This window comes from Octopus bimaculoides, chromosome 1 (assembly GCF_046866305.1).
Source record: "Octopus bimaculoides isolate indiv1 chromosome 1, ASM4686630v1, whole genome shotgun sequence".
NCBI classification, from domain to species: Eukaryota; Metazoa; Mollusca; class Cephalopoda; order Octopoda; family Octopodidae; genus Octopus; species Octopus bimaculoides.
In genome coordinates this window covers 70,882,272-70,899,837 of record NC_142928.1, presented here as the reverse complement: position 1 = coordinate 70,899,837, position 17,566 = coordinate 70,882,272, and the positions used below count along the sequence as shown (strand labels likewise).

The following is a 17,566-nucleotide window of genomic DNA, read 5'->3' as shown; positions in this document are numbered from 1 at the left end:
ACGTGAGATTTGTATATTTTGTTTTATGTATGTATTCTCATGCATATAGTTGCATATCTAGACATGCTTATAGATATTTAAATGATATCTTTCCGGAAAGTTTTACGGATTTTTACAGTTCCAGTGTTGGATTGGGTCTATAGTCTTCGAATTAGTTTTCTCCTTTCTAGTTTTGAGAAACCTAATTTCTCAAGATTAGTATTTAGGCAGTGTGCTGCATATCACAAGGTCCAATAATTACAGGTATAAACCTGAACTCGTGATCTGGATAGAGTAACTGCAGATTTCTTTATAGTTTAGCGTAAATATTCTCTTTTTCACTGATCTTCAGGTTTATGTTAACATCCGCTGGGCAGGTAATTTCCACAACTGTGGTTCTCTTCTCTATCCCAAATCATTATATCAGGTCTGTCGTGCTTACAATTTATTGAGGTTTTCACTGATGCACTCCACGAGTACTCCTTTTTTTTATTATGAGTGGCTATGGCTTCTTCCCTACTGTGGGTTCATATTTCTTTGTCCTCACAAAATGTCTACCCCATCTAAAACGACTTTGCAGAATCCTCGATTCTACACTCTTACTACCACTTCTCTCAAGTACTGATCACTGATCACAATTTTCTAAATTATCTGATCACAATTTTCTAAATTATCTCAAGAATTTTCCTAAGACAATATTGATGATATCGTTACAAATTCCTAAAATCACTACGATAAACAACCAATGTCTCGCTTCACTAGAGCAACGATAACAGCCCACATGTACTATAAACCCCAACTTTAATTTGGAAATAATATACCACGGTATGGTCAGAGACGCTTGTCAAGCCTATCACAGGAACCACTAGCCTTGCTGATTCTATTTGAAATTTCATCATCAAGACCAGTAATGATCAACGTACTTCCTAAATAAATGAATTAAGTTACAACTTCCAAATTTTGTCCATAGGCAGTCACAGAAGTTTCCATATAAAGTTTAGGGGATACAAGTCGGTAAATCAGAACAGTTTTATTCAAGTAGATTATAAGGCCCAATGCTGTACATGCTGCAGAAATTGCATTCATCATGTGTTGCCCTTCTTCCTGGAAATGTACTAACGAGTCACAATCACCTGCATACAAGAATTTAATGACGTGAGAATGAAGAACTTTCATTTTTGCACAAAGTCTTTTGAAGCTGAAGAGTTTTCCCGCTGCTCTCTATCTTATATAGACTCCTTCAGCACAATCTTCGAAAGATATTTGAAAGACTATGGTAAAATACAGAGCAAACAATGTAGGTAGAGAACTATCACCCTGTTTTACATTTTCTACAGAAATTGGATCTGAAAAGGTACCTGCAACATTAGCTCTTACCTCCATTTTGTCAGGATATTGTATAAGCATTCTCACAATGTTTTTCAAGGCAACAAGCTTTTTGAGGATCTCCCAAGTGCAACTCTACTTACAAAATCAAATGATTTCATGAGATCAATAAAAACTTGATATAAGTCCATATCCTGTTCGATGAGATTCTCTTATAACTGTCTACCTGAGAATATCATATCCATAGTACACCAAGCACTTATAAATCCAAATTGTGATTCTTGTAGAACCTCTTCAGCAATGTGCAGATGCAATCTATCCAGCATTGCCATACAAAGACCTTTGCAGCCTCAGCTAACAGAGAGATGCCACGAAAATTATCGCAGGCATCCTTTCCATCTTTCAATTTATAGAGTATCTCCATAATCGCATCACGCCACTTCTCTGTGCCAAACACTCTGAATCACATCTATCAACATTGTACAGCGATGTTCATTACCATATTCGTATATCACTGCACCTAATCTATCCATACCAGGGTCCTTATCAATATTAATTTTCCGGTACATACACAGATACATACACACACACACACACACACACACACACAAGCATGCACACACACACTCGCGCGCACACACACACGCACACACACACACACACACACACACACACACACACACACACACACAAGGTGCGATGGGTAAATTTTCACCATGTTATATATTTTTTTAAATTTCGTGCCTGCACATTGTTTTTGATTTTGTCGACTCCACAGTGTGGTAAGGTCAGGTGGGTAACGTCTATGAGAGAAACGGCATCATGACACAATTCACTCCGCCAGAAATTTGGAAACGACATGCTGTACAGCTTGACATTCTCGTCGGAAGCTCCAATGCGAACATTTCAGATTGTTTTGGTGTCAGTCTGAGATCAGTTCAATCTGAGGACATGTTTCGAGAGTGATAAGAATCAAACATTCAGTCAATGTCATACTCCTTAGAATGATTACTATTGATGGCGACGTTGTGCCTCTGCTCATCTTTCCACGTGACCTCAGACTGAAAATGGAAACCTACATCAAGTACCTGGAGATGGTAGTGCTGTTCTGGATCAAGAAGTTGGCTGCTGTGACAACCTATATCTGGAAACAAGGCTCTGCACTATGCCACACAGACAGGAGAACCCAGTCGTGGCTGTTAGGCAATATCTGCGACCACATCACCCCTAATATCTTGCTATACAACTTCCCTGACTGCAACCCCCTTGATTATTATGCGTGGGGCGCAGTTGGAAGGATTCACCAACTTAGATAAGGAGACCGTCCAGAAGAGTTGCAGGAGATTCTGAAGTCGTCTGGAGGTCGTGGTTGAAGCCAGTGGCGATTTTCTTGAATAAATTTACTCATTAGTAACTCAAGTTATTTTTATGTAATTTTGGTAAATATATCTATTAAAATGAGATGTCAGTATTATTTTCATTTTTGCGTAATTTAGACGACAGTTAATTCACCGCAGTTTATTCACCGCACATGTATGTATGTATGTATGTATGTATGTATGTATGTATGTATGTATGTATGTATGTATGTATGCATGTATGTATGTATGTATGTATACTTGTGTGTGTGTTTGTGTTTCTATATTCTATTTCTTCTTTCATCTTTCACATTAGCAACGCTTTGAAGAAATTTTATTTATTTTGCTAAAGCCAGGTATTTATTCTATCAGTCTGTTTCAGCAATTCAACATGTGTAGGACCAGCCACACTTTCAGGATAATAATTTATTCTTGTAATGAAATAAAATTTAAGAAAATTTAGATATAAAAATATCCTGTTATACTGCTGCTATTTGCTACGCGTTATCTATTTCATTTTCTATTTCGATTCTCCACCTCTGTGAATACTTTTGTCTTTCTTGTATGTTTCTATTATTTCTGTTAACGTTAATGATATAAATATAATTAATTAATAACTGATAGCCCTCTGACCTTGCTTATCAGCCTATCATGCTCATATTCTAATATTACTAAGGTAATGAAGACAGCCATTAACATGGCTATCCTCCAACATCTTTAAAAAAAAAGTCTTTCTCACCGTCTCTTTGTCTCTCTCTATCACTCTGTCTGTCTGCCTCTGTCTCTGTTTGTCTGTCTGTCTGCCTTTGTTTCTGTTTGTCTGTCTGTCTGCCTTTGTTTCTGTTTGTCTGTCTGTCTGCCTTTGTTTCTGTTTGTCTGTCTGCCTCTCTTCATTTATGCGTTTCTGTTTCCACTTGACAACCATCAAAACAATTTCTGTGAAGCAACATCGATTGGAGACGTTTGATTATGACATCCGCAAGTGGGCTCTCGCTTTGGAGATATTCGGTAAAATCAATGATGTTACCCATGATATCAGCAAAGCTGCCTGGCCTAAAAATCTCCAACCGAAATGTCTTGTCTCTGTGTTCATTATTCTATCTCTCAGTATGGTACACTGAGAGACGAAAATAGATGTGAGATATGCAGGTATATTGCATTTGTAAATCCATGATTTAGGCAGAATGGTATACATTTAAGATTCCAATACGTTATGAGTAAAACCCTATAGTTTTTAGAATTGGTAATTTCCAGTATAGAGTTTATACACAGTATTATTGAATCATTGGTGTATAAACTCTATATTTGGAATGACTAATTCTAAGGACTATTGGTTTTTACTCATAAGGTATTGGAATGTTATATGTATACCATTCTGCCTAAATAATGGATTTACAAATGCAATATCCCTGCATATCTCCCATCTATTTTCGTTCCTCCAATTCACTCCCTATTTCGTATCTTATCTAAAGTAACTATTGCTTAACTATCCTCTCACACCGTCTCCGATGAAGGGATATAGTAAATATCCTGGAAACAGCTGTAATACCTATTTATAAATGTTCTAAAATCTACATAGCGTTGTTTTTTTATTTCATTAGGACAAGTAAATCCTTATATACACACGCTGATATATGACCTACGTTGGACCTCTTATTCGCATAATTACCGAACCTGGAGCTTAACTATGATCTATCCATAGGACTTACTCAGCATTACCTAACACCTCTGGGTCTTATTGACATCACTACCGCTCATCTCTTATATATATATATATATATATATATATATATATATATATATATATATATATATATGGGAGAATTTACGAAAAAAAACAACAGACGAGAACAGGTGGTGTAAACAACAAAAGGATGTATTAGTTTAACGCTCGGGAATACAGAAAGTCATTAACGTTTCGAACTACGCTCTTCAACAGAAAGAATGAGGAGAAAACAATGAGAAAAACACGGAGAAAAAAAAATTGAATGGCTTTGTCAGCGATCTATCATGGCGTCTGTATATATATATATATATATATATATATATATATATATATATATATATATATATATATATATATATATATATATATATATATACATACACATATACTTATGTGTGTGTATTTGTGAGTACGTGCGTGTGTATACAAACATACACACGTGGTCACAAACAAACTCAAATATATATATATACCAAGAAATTAATAACCGCTAGATGAAACAATACGACACAGGAAGAATAAGCTTTAACAAATATTGCCTTAGCTTAACGCTTAAAACGAAGGTGGAAATTTCTTGATGTTTCAGATGTAACTCGTTTATCAGGAAAATATAGAAAAGAAGGAAAGAGGGGAAAGTGGCTACAGGAGAAAACAATAACATGCGACAAGTCCAGGGCCAAGAGGGAACGATGCTGTACGGGGAGTGTTAGGAAATGAAGAGGAGGCGGATGAGTGTGCGAGCGTAGGAGTGTATCTGTACAATGCGATGAACAAGAACAACTCGACGGAGGGGTGGACACGTGTAGAAATGTAAAGCAGAAAGCAGGAAGTATAAAAATGTAAAAAAACGGAAGCGGAAAATGTGCAAACATAAATATAAATATAAGCATACATATACATACACGCACACACACACATGCATACACACGCACGCACACACAGACACACACATACACACACACACACACACACACACACACATATATATATATATATATATATATATATATATATATATATATATATATATATATATATATATATATATACATATATATATACATATATATATACATACATATATATGTACATAAATATACATACATACACACAGATATATACATATTTATACATATATGCATATATAAGTAAATATATACATATATATATATTTATATTTATTCATATGCGTGTGAATATATATATATATATATATATATATATATATATATATATATATATATATATATATATATATATATATACATATATACAAATACATATACATATGTGTATATATATAAATAAATATATGCAAATATATTTACATTTATATTTATGCGTGTGAATGTATATATATATATATATATATATATATATATATATATATATATATATATATATATATATATATATATATATATATATATATATATGCATATACACATGTATTTACTATATGTATGTTTCCAGAATTCTCCTGTTGATATTTAAATAAAGCTTCTGAATAATACACTTCTACTTTAATACTCTGTGATCGACATTATCTCGAAGATGTGATATATATTCTCAGGCAAAAATATTCCCCAGATGTGTTACTTTATATTGGAATATATCTTAACTTCTATTGATTATTTAAATTATCTATTATGTGTGTCTGTAACTGCTTTAATTTGCAAAAATGCACTTCCCGTACACAAATACATATACAGGCATATAGTTAAAGTATATACATACAGATGTATAGACTACATATATCTTTGTATACTTTATGCATATAAATATGGCGAGTATTACACACGCAAAATCTGATTGCATATTCATCTGTATCTCATTTCAAAGTTGGACGTATACACTTGCATTTGGTTGACGGAAGTTGATATTGACAGGTACATTGTACATCTGCTTTGATTTGTTGAATATTTTTATAGTATTATGCATTCAACTTGCTGCAAAGTGTGTGTAGTTCTTTCGATTATTTCTAGAAATCAATGTTTTTTTTTTCTTTTTGTACCAATATTATTATCGTTTATCTTATTTGTTCCATTTTGGATATTATTATTCCTAACTATGTAAATACAACATTGACATATTCCTTTCCCACTTGTGCGCCAGCTTTCAGATTTAAATATACAATAATCTGTAACCTTTCTCTGTTTGGTCAACGATGCAATGTTTAAAAAATTTAACTGCAGTTATTTAATTATTTCATTACAGTCTAGCTGCATCCAATCTGGTTTTAAATAAAATCAGTAATTATTCATGATTTAATTCAAAATATTATCCAAAGAATAATTCATAATCCATTCTTTTGTACCAACACACACATCAAACTCTGCAAAAAAAGAAAAGAAAGACAGAAAATAGACAGATAGCTATAGCATTTAACTTGTGTTATTATTCGATTATGGACAAGATTTGTAAGACATGTGGCTTCCAAAAATCCGTAGCGTCCATGATAAAATATGTTGTTCAAGTATAATAAAAAGATAATAATTTTACTTAATCAAATTTAAAAATCTTTTATGCTTCATTAATTCGGATAATATCATCGTTCAACTGAAAGAGCTTTGTAATTCTCAATTTTTGGGGGTGGGGTGGAGGGGGAATGCGACTGATACAATGTGTTGTGTGTAATATAATTCTTTACTGTGTTGGATTTAATATATGACTCAAACGAGAGATGCGGTTAGCATTTCATTATGGAAGCAATTTTACATTCAAAAATTTCTGTCACACGTTAAGAATAATTCATTCGAACTGGCAGAATCGTTAACACATCGGGTAAAAATACTTAAGCGGTCTTAGATCGGCTTATTACTTTCTTAGTTCGATTCCCACAGGGATTTACACTTCACATCTCCTGGATCGATAAATAATCTACAAATCAAGAACGATAATCGACTAGGGTCCTTCCTCCGATTTCAGGCATTATGTCTATATCAAAAACAATTATTAAAATAATAGTCTGTTTATAGAGTAGTAAGATGCAGGGATACTAATAAACTTACGGTAAGTTAAGTATCTTAAACTGATGTCTGATAAGCTATTTTTGATTCGGCTCCGAGAGAGCTCACCTACGCTGCTTGCTATGATGTAACTATATAATGTGGAGTTAAAACTATGTTTTTAAGGATTATCGTAAGTAAACGTAGGGTCGTGTCGATTGGTGTCGTCAAGAACATATCTAAGGTAGTAACACCTCGGCACACTATATTTTTCTAGATGATATACCTCATTGACATCTCTTAATGGTATTAGAACATGTGGACACTTTTTTTTATTGACATGGTATTAATATTACCAACAAAGTTAGCTAATTGTCGACTGTCCAGTGACAGAGAAGGAATGAACTAAGTAAAACCAACCGCAATATTTCAATTTAATGGTTTCATAATAATATATCATAATAGTATACACTTTCTTTACATTTTAACATGAGCTTCTTAATTTCCTCTTGCATCCATTTTTCTGGTAATATTCGTCAATACGCCTTCATCGCACCTCACTTGTTAGTGCTCACAAGCACTAACAAGCCGATGTTCTAATGAATGGCAACAGCATTTTCAATCCTACTAGAATTATGTTTTGAATTACATCGGCAACACTACTTGAGGAACGTTTGTTGTTTGGATGTATAAGTTTTCTTCAAATATTACTCAGTAAACGTATTTCACTCTTAATACAATTAAGTTGTATTTTATGTTTTAATGTAACGTAAGCATTTTTGTATAATGTTCGAGATCGGTTGTTAATGATACTATAATTTTATCCGACCATTACCTCTATTTTCAGTTGTGTCAGTGTTTACAAATATCCAACCATGCTAAAATCTTTATGACCGATCTTCATCAAGTCTCTTGTTTCTGACTGCTTATATACGATGGACTTGAACTTGGAATATATACTTAGCTGTTCTTTATAGCAGATTCAACAAACAATTAATGAGTTTTGGTTTGCTTGTGAATAATCACTTCTTTGTTAATATTTTTCATAGAAGCATCACTTTACAGAATTTGCAGTTGAGTTACAAATTCGGTGAAAACAATGCCACATATATGTCTTGGAATAAGGAAATGTAAATTACAACGTGAGTTCAATTTCAGAAAAATGTCAGCGTGTGTAGGAATATAGAGTCATAATATCTAGAAATATTAATTCAAGGGCATGTATATTGACAATACATGACGATGATTAAAATGCAGCTTGTATCATGTGGTCAAATAAATTAAACAATTATTGAATTATTCAATAGGCGCAGGAGTGGCAGTGTGGTAAGTAGCTTGCTTACCAACCACATGGTTCCGGGTTCATTCCCACGGCGTGGCACCTTGGGCAAGTGTCTTCTCGTATAGCCTGGGGCCGACCAAAGCCTTGTGAGTGGATTCGGTAGACGGAAACTGAAAGAAGCCCGTCGTAGATATGTATATATATATATATATATATATATATATATATATATATATATATATGTGTGTGTGTGTGTGTGTGTGTGTGTGTATATTTGTGTGTCTGTGTTTGTCCCCCTAACATCACTTGACAACCGATGCTGGTGTGTTTATGTCCCCGTAACTTAGCGGTTCGGCAAAAAGAGACAGATAGAATAAGTACTAGGCTTACAAAGAATAAGTCCTGGGGTCGATTTGCTCGAGTAAATGCGGTGCTCCAGCATGGCCGCAGTCAAATGACTGAAACAAGTAAAAAAGTAAAGAAAGTAAAGAGTAAAGAACATGAGCAACGTCTACCATATTTTGTCGACAGGAAGGACGTTTTATTCATTTCTCTATATCGCATCTTGAAGAATAAGTCTAACAAAAACTGGTGTGCTTTAGTTTTAAGATTGGATAATTTCACGCTTACATTTATAGCTCATAATATATTACAATATAAAGGCATAAAACTCTTGTAAGTATACACACTTTCACTCTTCTTTTATACACATCTTGAAACCCAAATGCGAAATATTACATGAGTTAGTGACATCAAAATTAACTAATATAATGGCGTCGATATTCGAAATTATACCTCTTTGAAGCTATAATATTTAAACGTAAATCAAGAAAATATTAAACAAAACATATTTGATTAAATAATAAAATAATTGTGACAATTTATCAAACACAGAACTATGTGTGTATGTATGTATATATGTATATATGTATGTATGTATTATGTATGGATAGATGGATGGATGGATGGATGGATGGATGGATGCATGCATGCATGTATAAGAGTAAATACAATATATACAATTTCCAATGAAATAAAGTTATTCCCCACACCTTCGAATCAGAAATATCGCCTACGTAAATTAATGATTCAATGTCTGTTTTGTATCATTGCTTCGCAATAAATGTCAACAAATACAATCAAAAATGATGTCGAGAACAAAACCTAGGGGAAGCAATCAAAGCAGCATAAATTCCATTGAGTAACTTATTGAGAATCTCGAATATTCAATGCCGGTTTTATGAGTAAATCAATTAACTTGATAACGTATTTTTCAAGAGTGAAATTGTTCATATTTTAAATATGGCTCCTCTTAATGAGACGTGTGAGTAACAGATGAATAAGATATTGATTTCTCCTTTTAATTCACTACAAACATGCAAAATATAAAAATAATATAAGAATTTATGTAAATATGTACGAAACGGTTTTTCAATATATCTAAGTAACATGAGATTTTATGTGATTGCACATGAAACGCAAAACTTTGTTCAATTTTCTCTTTATAATAAATATTTCCTAATGAATGTCTCATGACGATTAATTAGTGTAGATCACTAGTATTATCCAGACATGTGAAGTCGATTCCTTCTGAAGCTCTTTCACTTCTAACAGGTATGGTCTTCGAGTGAAATCTAGAATTTCGCGATGATTCGGATCATTTGATGTTGAATCATTACATTTGATTATTTGGTCTTAAATCCTTACATGAATTAAAAATGTTTGATGTCTTCTTAAAATTACGCCAGTTTCAATATCCTTCGGATACTAGAACATTATAAGAATAAAGTTCATTGTAAAAGAGGCGAAATTTGTATTATTCATATCAATTTTTAAAGTACCGTTATCTGAAAACCATTAAACGTAGATTTAGAGATAAGCATCCTATTCTACTGATTGACAAATACTAACTCTTTAACTGAATACAACCCCAATGATGGCAAACAAGTCGTTTCAGCCTTTCTCTTTTATTGGTACGACAAAGATTTCGTTTCTCAGATTAAAGTAGCGTAACATTATACTCAAGCTCACTTGATGACAATATTTCTTCTTTTCCTTTTCTTGTCATGCACACTGTAACGTTGTTGCTGATCTCAGTACAAAACACTAATTCACAGGCTGTTGATATAGGTGATTAGAAGTTAGAAAAAAAAGCATTCCTGTAACTGTTAACCAGGCTTTTTCCTCATTCATTAACTCTCAGTTAATATTTCCATAATTTCACCTTACAGACTGAAAAATATACAAGATTCTAAATATTTACAATACTGATAGTCTTTTACTAGTAAATTCTAGTAATCTAATATTATCGGTCATGAAGAACATATTAAATGATATGTTCTTGTTCATTATCTGCGTATGTAGCGTGATGTACGTCTAGAAAATCACGGCTTAAATATGCTCTAGTAAAGTGACGTAACAATTTATGTATATGAGAGAGAAACCAAGTTAGGAATTCTGTGATAATGAATAATATAACACAAAAAGTTATTATTACTTAAACACTGATTTGAAATCCTGCTGCTGATTTTGCATAAAATCAGTGTTGGGTATTCTCTAAATCAGGTGTTATGTGACCAATGTAAAGTTAGCTATTTAAATGAAATACACTGGGTGCGTCTGTGAATCTACTAATTTTCTTGCTAATCTACTATTTCGGCTTCAGTGTGTGAAAGAAATCACATTTAGAAAGTAAACATGCCCAACATAATATCATTGCAAATTATATCTCAGTTATAAGGATACTCAACCTTGTAGATAAATTACGTGTGGTGCCGTAAATTTAAATATTTAGAACGAGTAATATTGACAAGCACGGGGTTCTATACAATAATCCTGTTTACATTTACCTAGAAACAGTATATTTATTTATAAATTTAACTTTTTCGACTCTTCATGAATTCCTACACTAATGCTGTAGCTAATACACTTGCGAGTATCTATTCCATTACAATCTATGTAATTTTCCAAGCAGCTCTAGCATCTGCTTTTCCGATGTTCATTATTAACAGCTTGTAGTAATAACAATGATATTTTACAATGTACAAATGAAGCCAGTTTCCAACTGTATATTCCAAAGAATAGGGTGTAATCTACGCTGCTATTTTGAAAATGAATTTTACGATGTTACGTGATTTTTTTATGCTTAATCTTTTTACAATGTTTAACTATTAATGTTGTGTATTCAATAAAACTGTGCACAGAATTAACCTTATTTGATATGTACCCCTAGCAATATTATACATCCCTTAATGCAAATCAATTAGTAAAAACATGGCGTTCACATTTTGTAAACATTTTTAAATAAGAAAATAAACTATGGTCTAATAGTTTATTTCGTCATCCTACTATTATTCGTAATAATTTATATATACATATACATACATACATACATACATACATATATATATATATATATATATATACATATATTACAAAAACTTCTTTTATTGAAAATAGTGCTGACATGTTTGAAAATTATTGTATTTTATCTGCAATATCAATGAATGAATTAATTTATTGAGGATTTTGATATTTTTCTACTTGACGTCAAGTACCTGTTCCATGTAGTAGGATCCACTTTAGAATGGCGAGTTAGTAATAGATTCAGATAATCGATGATATTATTTTGCAACAAAGAATAAAAGAATCTGTTCTTGGTTGTAATCAATTTACATGCAGATAATATTCTAATTATTCTTTGATATCCCCTCCTACTTACTGACTGGTTAATTGGTTTTTAAATCATATAAAAGTTAATGAATAATTGAGGTTTATGAAGCTCCAAATATTTGAAACAGAATGTGTATAGTAACGGATTATCTTATAAAAGAAAAAAAAGAATGTCTGTGACAACCCTCACCCGCCAAGATAACTGTTTCACTGGGTGAAACTGATGAAACTGATAAATATATATATAAATATATATATATATATATATATATATATATATATATATATATATATATATATATATATATATATATATATATATATATATATATATATATATATATATATATATATATATATATATATATATATATATATATATATATATATATATATATATATATATATATATATATATATATATTATATATATATATATATATATATATATATATATATATATATATATATATATATATATATATATATATATATATATATATATATATATATATATATATATATATATATATATATATATATATATATATATATATATATATATATATATATATATATATATATATATATATATATATATATATATATATATATATATATATATATATATATATATCTTTTGCAAGATCGGCAACTGTTTGTTGCTGGAAAAAGCATATAGTATTTTGCGAGTGGAGAGAGTTTTCATCATTAGCTGGTGATTAAAACACGCTGAGGACGGGTAACCACCCAGAAACTCGACTCCGTATGTATCACATAAGGCTATATATGAAATTTTTCATTTAGTTCACGGCTCGCCAGTACAACTTTTGTGGACCACCAGGAGTTCTCGGATCCCAGGGATCCGCGGAACCACTGAGTTTATTTCACAAAATCTCTCATTGCATTTTACCATTCTACCCGTATTTGAATATTGTCTTCTACTATTACTATTAATTGCCATATTTAATAAACTATTTGCATTATAAATAATAAGCGTAAGTTTAAGAATAGGAACCTGGAAATGCTGAGACTGCTTCAGGTACATACCAAAGTGTATTAACTTTAGTCAACTGCATGTGTTATACAAAGCAGAGGCGCTTTACAAGGTCATTTGCTTGTGTGAAAAGTCACCTTTAACCCTGCGCGCGTAAGCGAAGCAATGTTAGTGTAGTCTTTCGTCTTTGTCTGTTTTTTCTATTTGCAAATGTACTGGAAAATGACTGGAAAGATTTTCTCCAAATTTGGCAGAAATACCCTTTGGGTGAGTGGATCAAACTCATTAAATTTTAGTTTGATTTATCTTCAAAACTGGCGGACGGGTTAACCATAATGTTATTTTGTGTTGTTATTGTTGTTATGTAAGCATGAACGATAATCAGGGAAAATAACTCTTGATGCCATTTTGTTGAAATATGAATTCGTCTGGGATTATGTTTATTAAATTAAATATTATTTTAACCTCGTGTGCGCGCAAGGTATGCATCGCCCCTCAGAAACCTTTTTCTTTTTAATTTTTCTATTTCACTTATTTCGTCAAGACTCTTCCCGATATATGCTACATACATTGTTTTATTGCATCATGTTACATTTTGTTTGATCATATGCTACATTTTAATGTAGACTATGACACAATAAAGATGTGGTGATGAACTTCTCGGGTAGTCACATGCTTCTTTAAATGTATGTATACATTTTGATGGTAAATCAAATATACGCTGTTAAAAAAGATTCTCTTTCCCCTTTCCTTAATGACCTCCACATCATTTCACATCAAACCCGCATAAATTTTGCTTCATTTGTGACAAATTTATGACTAAGAAGCTTCAGGGAAACATTACTAAATTTGTCAAAAACCGTCACTCAGCCTACTTTGGGGTGAAATTAGGAGACCAAGGTCAGAAGTGGGCTCCTTATAAGGCTTGCCTAATTTGTGTTGAAGAATTAAGACAATGGACAAGATGTACACTGAAGTCAAAAAGTCTACAGTATTTGTTCATGTAAGGTGTAGGGACACAATTCGAAGAGTAAGAAAATAATTACTGCGGTATTTGTTATAAAACAAACTGTTATACGGGTTTTGGTGTAGAATGCATGCTTGCGTCTTTATATCACACGCGGGGAGATAACTCTCCACCAACTTCAGCGCCGAGACCACCATGACACATAAATTCGATCTTCCTTAATCTCATCGGTGATGGATGCTCGACCGTTAGCGACTTATCTCCCCGCTAGTGATATATAGAAAATTAGTACCAGAACAGGCAATAATATTGCGATTAGCCAGTTAACTTGTTTAAAACGATATATTAGCGACAGAAGCAGTATTAATACCGACCGGTAATATTTCTTCCCTCTTGAAAGTGGAGGTTCTGCTAGAAAAGACTTTACGGTGGTATTTATCATAGAGTTTCTCTCATGGTAAATAAACAAACAAGCAACATAAGCAAACAAGCAACATAAGCAAACAAGCAATATAAACCTAGAAAATGAATGGAACCCTCGTTAAAATCTATTTTCTCACATTCACTTGCATTTTGTTAGATGAAGTACCTAATTCATTCTTGGTACTAACATTTCGTCATACAACACGTGGAATTACAAATTATGATATAGTTATCCTTAAATTGAGAGAAAATCTTAGGTAATAGGCAAAAGCATTTCGCAATAACAAGACAAAAATATATAAAGTGACATACTTTTATCAAACCAATTTTCACATAGTTTGTTTTCACAGACATGTGACATTGAAAGTTCCATATGGTCCTTTCTTCTTTCACCGGTGCCAAATACACAAAAAGCCCCCATGTGGTACCGATTTTAATCATCAAGTGTTCTAACTGCAATCATTACCCAAATTCGTACACCCCCTTCATCTATTATATTAATTGCTATTGCAAGGTTAGAAATTGTAATGAAGGATGTTCCAAAATACTTACGACTACCTCTTGATCTTGAAATTTACGCTCCACTTTCAATATTTGTAACTATGTAGATGGCACATATAGAATATTTACTCTAAATGATTTTATAAAACATTTAACAAAAAAACATTTCTTTAGATCTTAAGTTAAATTTGTAATTAGATATTATATTCAATTATGATATAAATCTTTTACAAATTTGGTCATTTAGGTTTCTCTATATTAAAATTTTGAAACAATTTAAGGTGATAACTTTATCAGTAGATATTTTTCGCTGTAAAATATATAGTCAATGTAAAATACTGACGGAGAACTGTCTCAGACAGCGGTAGTAATAATATCATGCCAAAATCACTAATATTCTCACATTCCCGTTCATTTAGCTGTGCTGCACCAACACCTGATACCATAATAAACACATTTAATATTGTTGAAGAATAAGGAAGTGAAACAAGAATGTATTAAGTGCGTGTGTTTTGAATAACTACATCAATATATGTATTCAGCGATACTCAAACCGCTCAATATGACTTTGAAAACTTACATCAGTTGAAGAGTTACAGTACATTTTTCAGTCGCAGTTACAGCACATATCTCAAGATCTGAAATCGAATAGACCTTTGCTGGGTTGAGATTTATATTCCCAGTTTATTGGCAAAATATCTTTAAAATTCGTTTTCTCTATGGGTTTCATTATCCAGCTTAAACTTCTCTGTCCATATACGCCTCGTATTTTGAGAAGGATAAGATATAATGATTCTACAGTCGTTTTCTTTTCATAAGGTGTTGTTACTTTGTGTTTGTTGAACAAGTATGATGAATTATACTATTAAGTTGGCTTTTGTTCGTCTACGTCGCTTTCTGATATGAAATATATCTCTACAGTATCAGGTAGAAGGGAAAATCGATACGTTAAATGCTAATTCATATAAATCAATGTCGTGTGTGCTGATAAATATTTTTCTTCAAATCTAACATCTTGCTAGCTTTATAGGATGAGCGAACATATTTATGTATCTTCATTTTTGTATGTGTGTAAATATACCTTTTAAGAGGCAATGAAGCAAACAAAATAATATTCGCTATTTATATTGAATCAATAGTTACTATATACAATATTAGAATTATTAAAACAGACATTGGAAATAGTAGAAATAAATAGCATTAAATTATGATTAATAGGCTATTAATGCTACGTAGCAATTTCTTTCGCATTTTTCCTTAGCAGGAAATATTTCCATCCCTAAGAATGCATTGCCATTTAAGTATGCGTTTTTATGCATAAATACAAACATACATACATACATACACACACATATACATACGTACGTACGTACATACACACATAAGTACATTCCTATCTACCTAGCTAGCTAGCTACCTACCTACTTACCTACCTACCAACATACCTACATATGTACATACATGCATGCATACGCACATATAGACATACATACAGGCATACATGCATTTGTACACGCCCCCCCCCCACACACATACATATATGTATGTGTATAAATCTATGTATAATAATTTGTCTTCACATAAATATACTACAGGTATATAGTATTATATTTATGTATGTAAATATATATGTATGTATATACATGCATACATATATACATATATATATACTTATATATATATATATATATATATTAGCGAGTGTGTATGTGTTGTGTATATGTGTGTGCATACACACTTTTTCCTATAAAATTGATCATATGTCATACGTATATATTTCTTCTAATTTAAAATCCATTAAAATTTTTGCAAAAAAATCTAATTTGCATTTTTATTTTAGTGCATGTTATATATAATATTAGGTAAAAGCCGTAAAAACAATTCTGAAGGTATATACTCATACTAATATATGTATATATAGGATAAGCATATAAAATTCATAAAATATTCTAATAGTAGTGCGTGTATTAGTAGACATTCAAATCGTTTTAATACATTTTTATCTGCGACATCCTCAGGTAAAATTTATGTTTTATACTTTATATCTTTTTCCTTTGTTCACCTTCATATTTATTTGGATAGGAATCAGTCCGACAATTATCATACGAAAACATCATCGAACTAATCTTATTAAATGCGAACGCACGATAGTATGTAAGGGAAGAGGAGGGTAAAAGTTAGGTAGATACCTGTGTGCCTATGCAAGCGTAGTTTGTATGCATGTGTTTGTTTGTGTATGTATGAGTATATATATATATATATATATATATATATATATATATATATATATATATATATATATATATCCTTTTGTTATTTACACCACCTGTCCTCGTCTGTTGTTATTATTTGTATATTCTCCTATATATATATATATATATATATAT

At 31.7% G+C, this 17,566-nt stretch overlaps 1 protein-coding gene across 1 annotated transcript in view; it reads right to left on the bottom strand.

The window, feature by feature from the left end:
* Positions 1–918: 918 nt before the first annotated feature.
* The window catches only part of LOC149137580 (uncharacterized), a 24,799-nt gene continuing 8,151 nt past the window's right edge, over positions 919–17,566 (bottom strand). The window contains exon 2 of the mRNA XM_089361982.1: positions 919–1,112. Coding sequence (XP_089218108.1) covers positions 919–1,112 — 194 coding nt within the window. The remainder of the gene's footprint in view (positions 1,113–17,566) is intronic.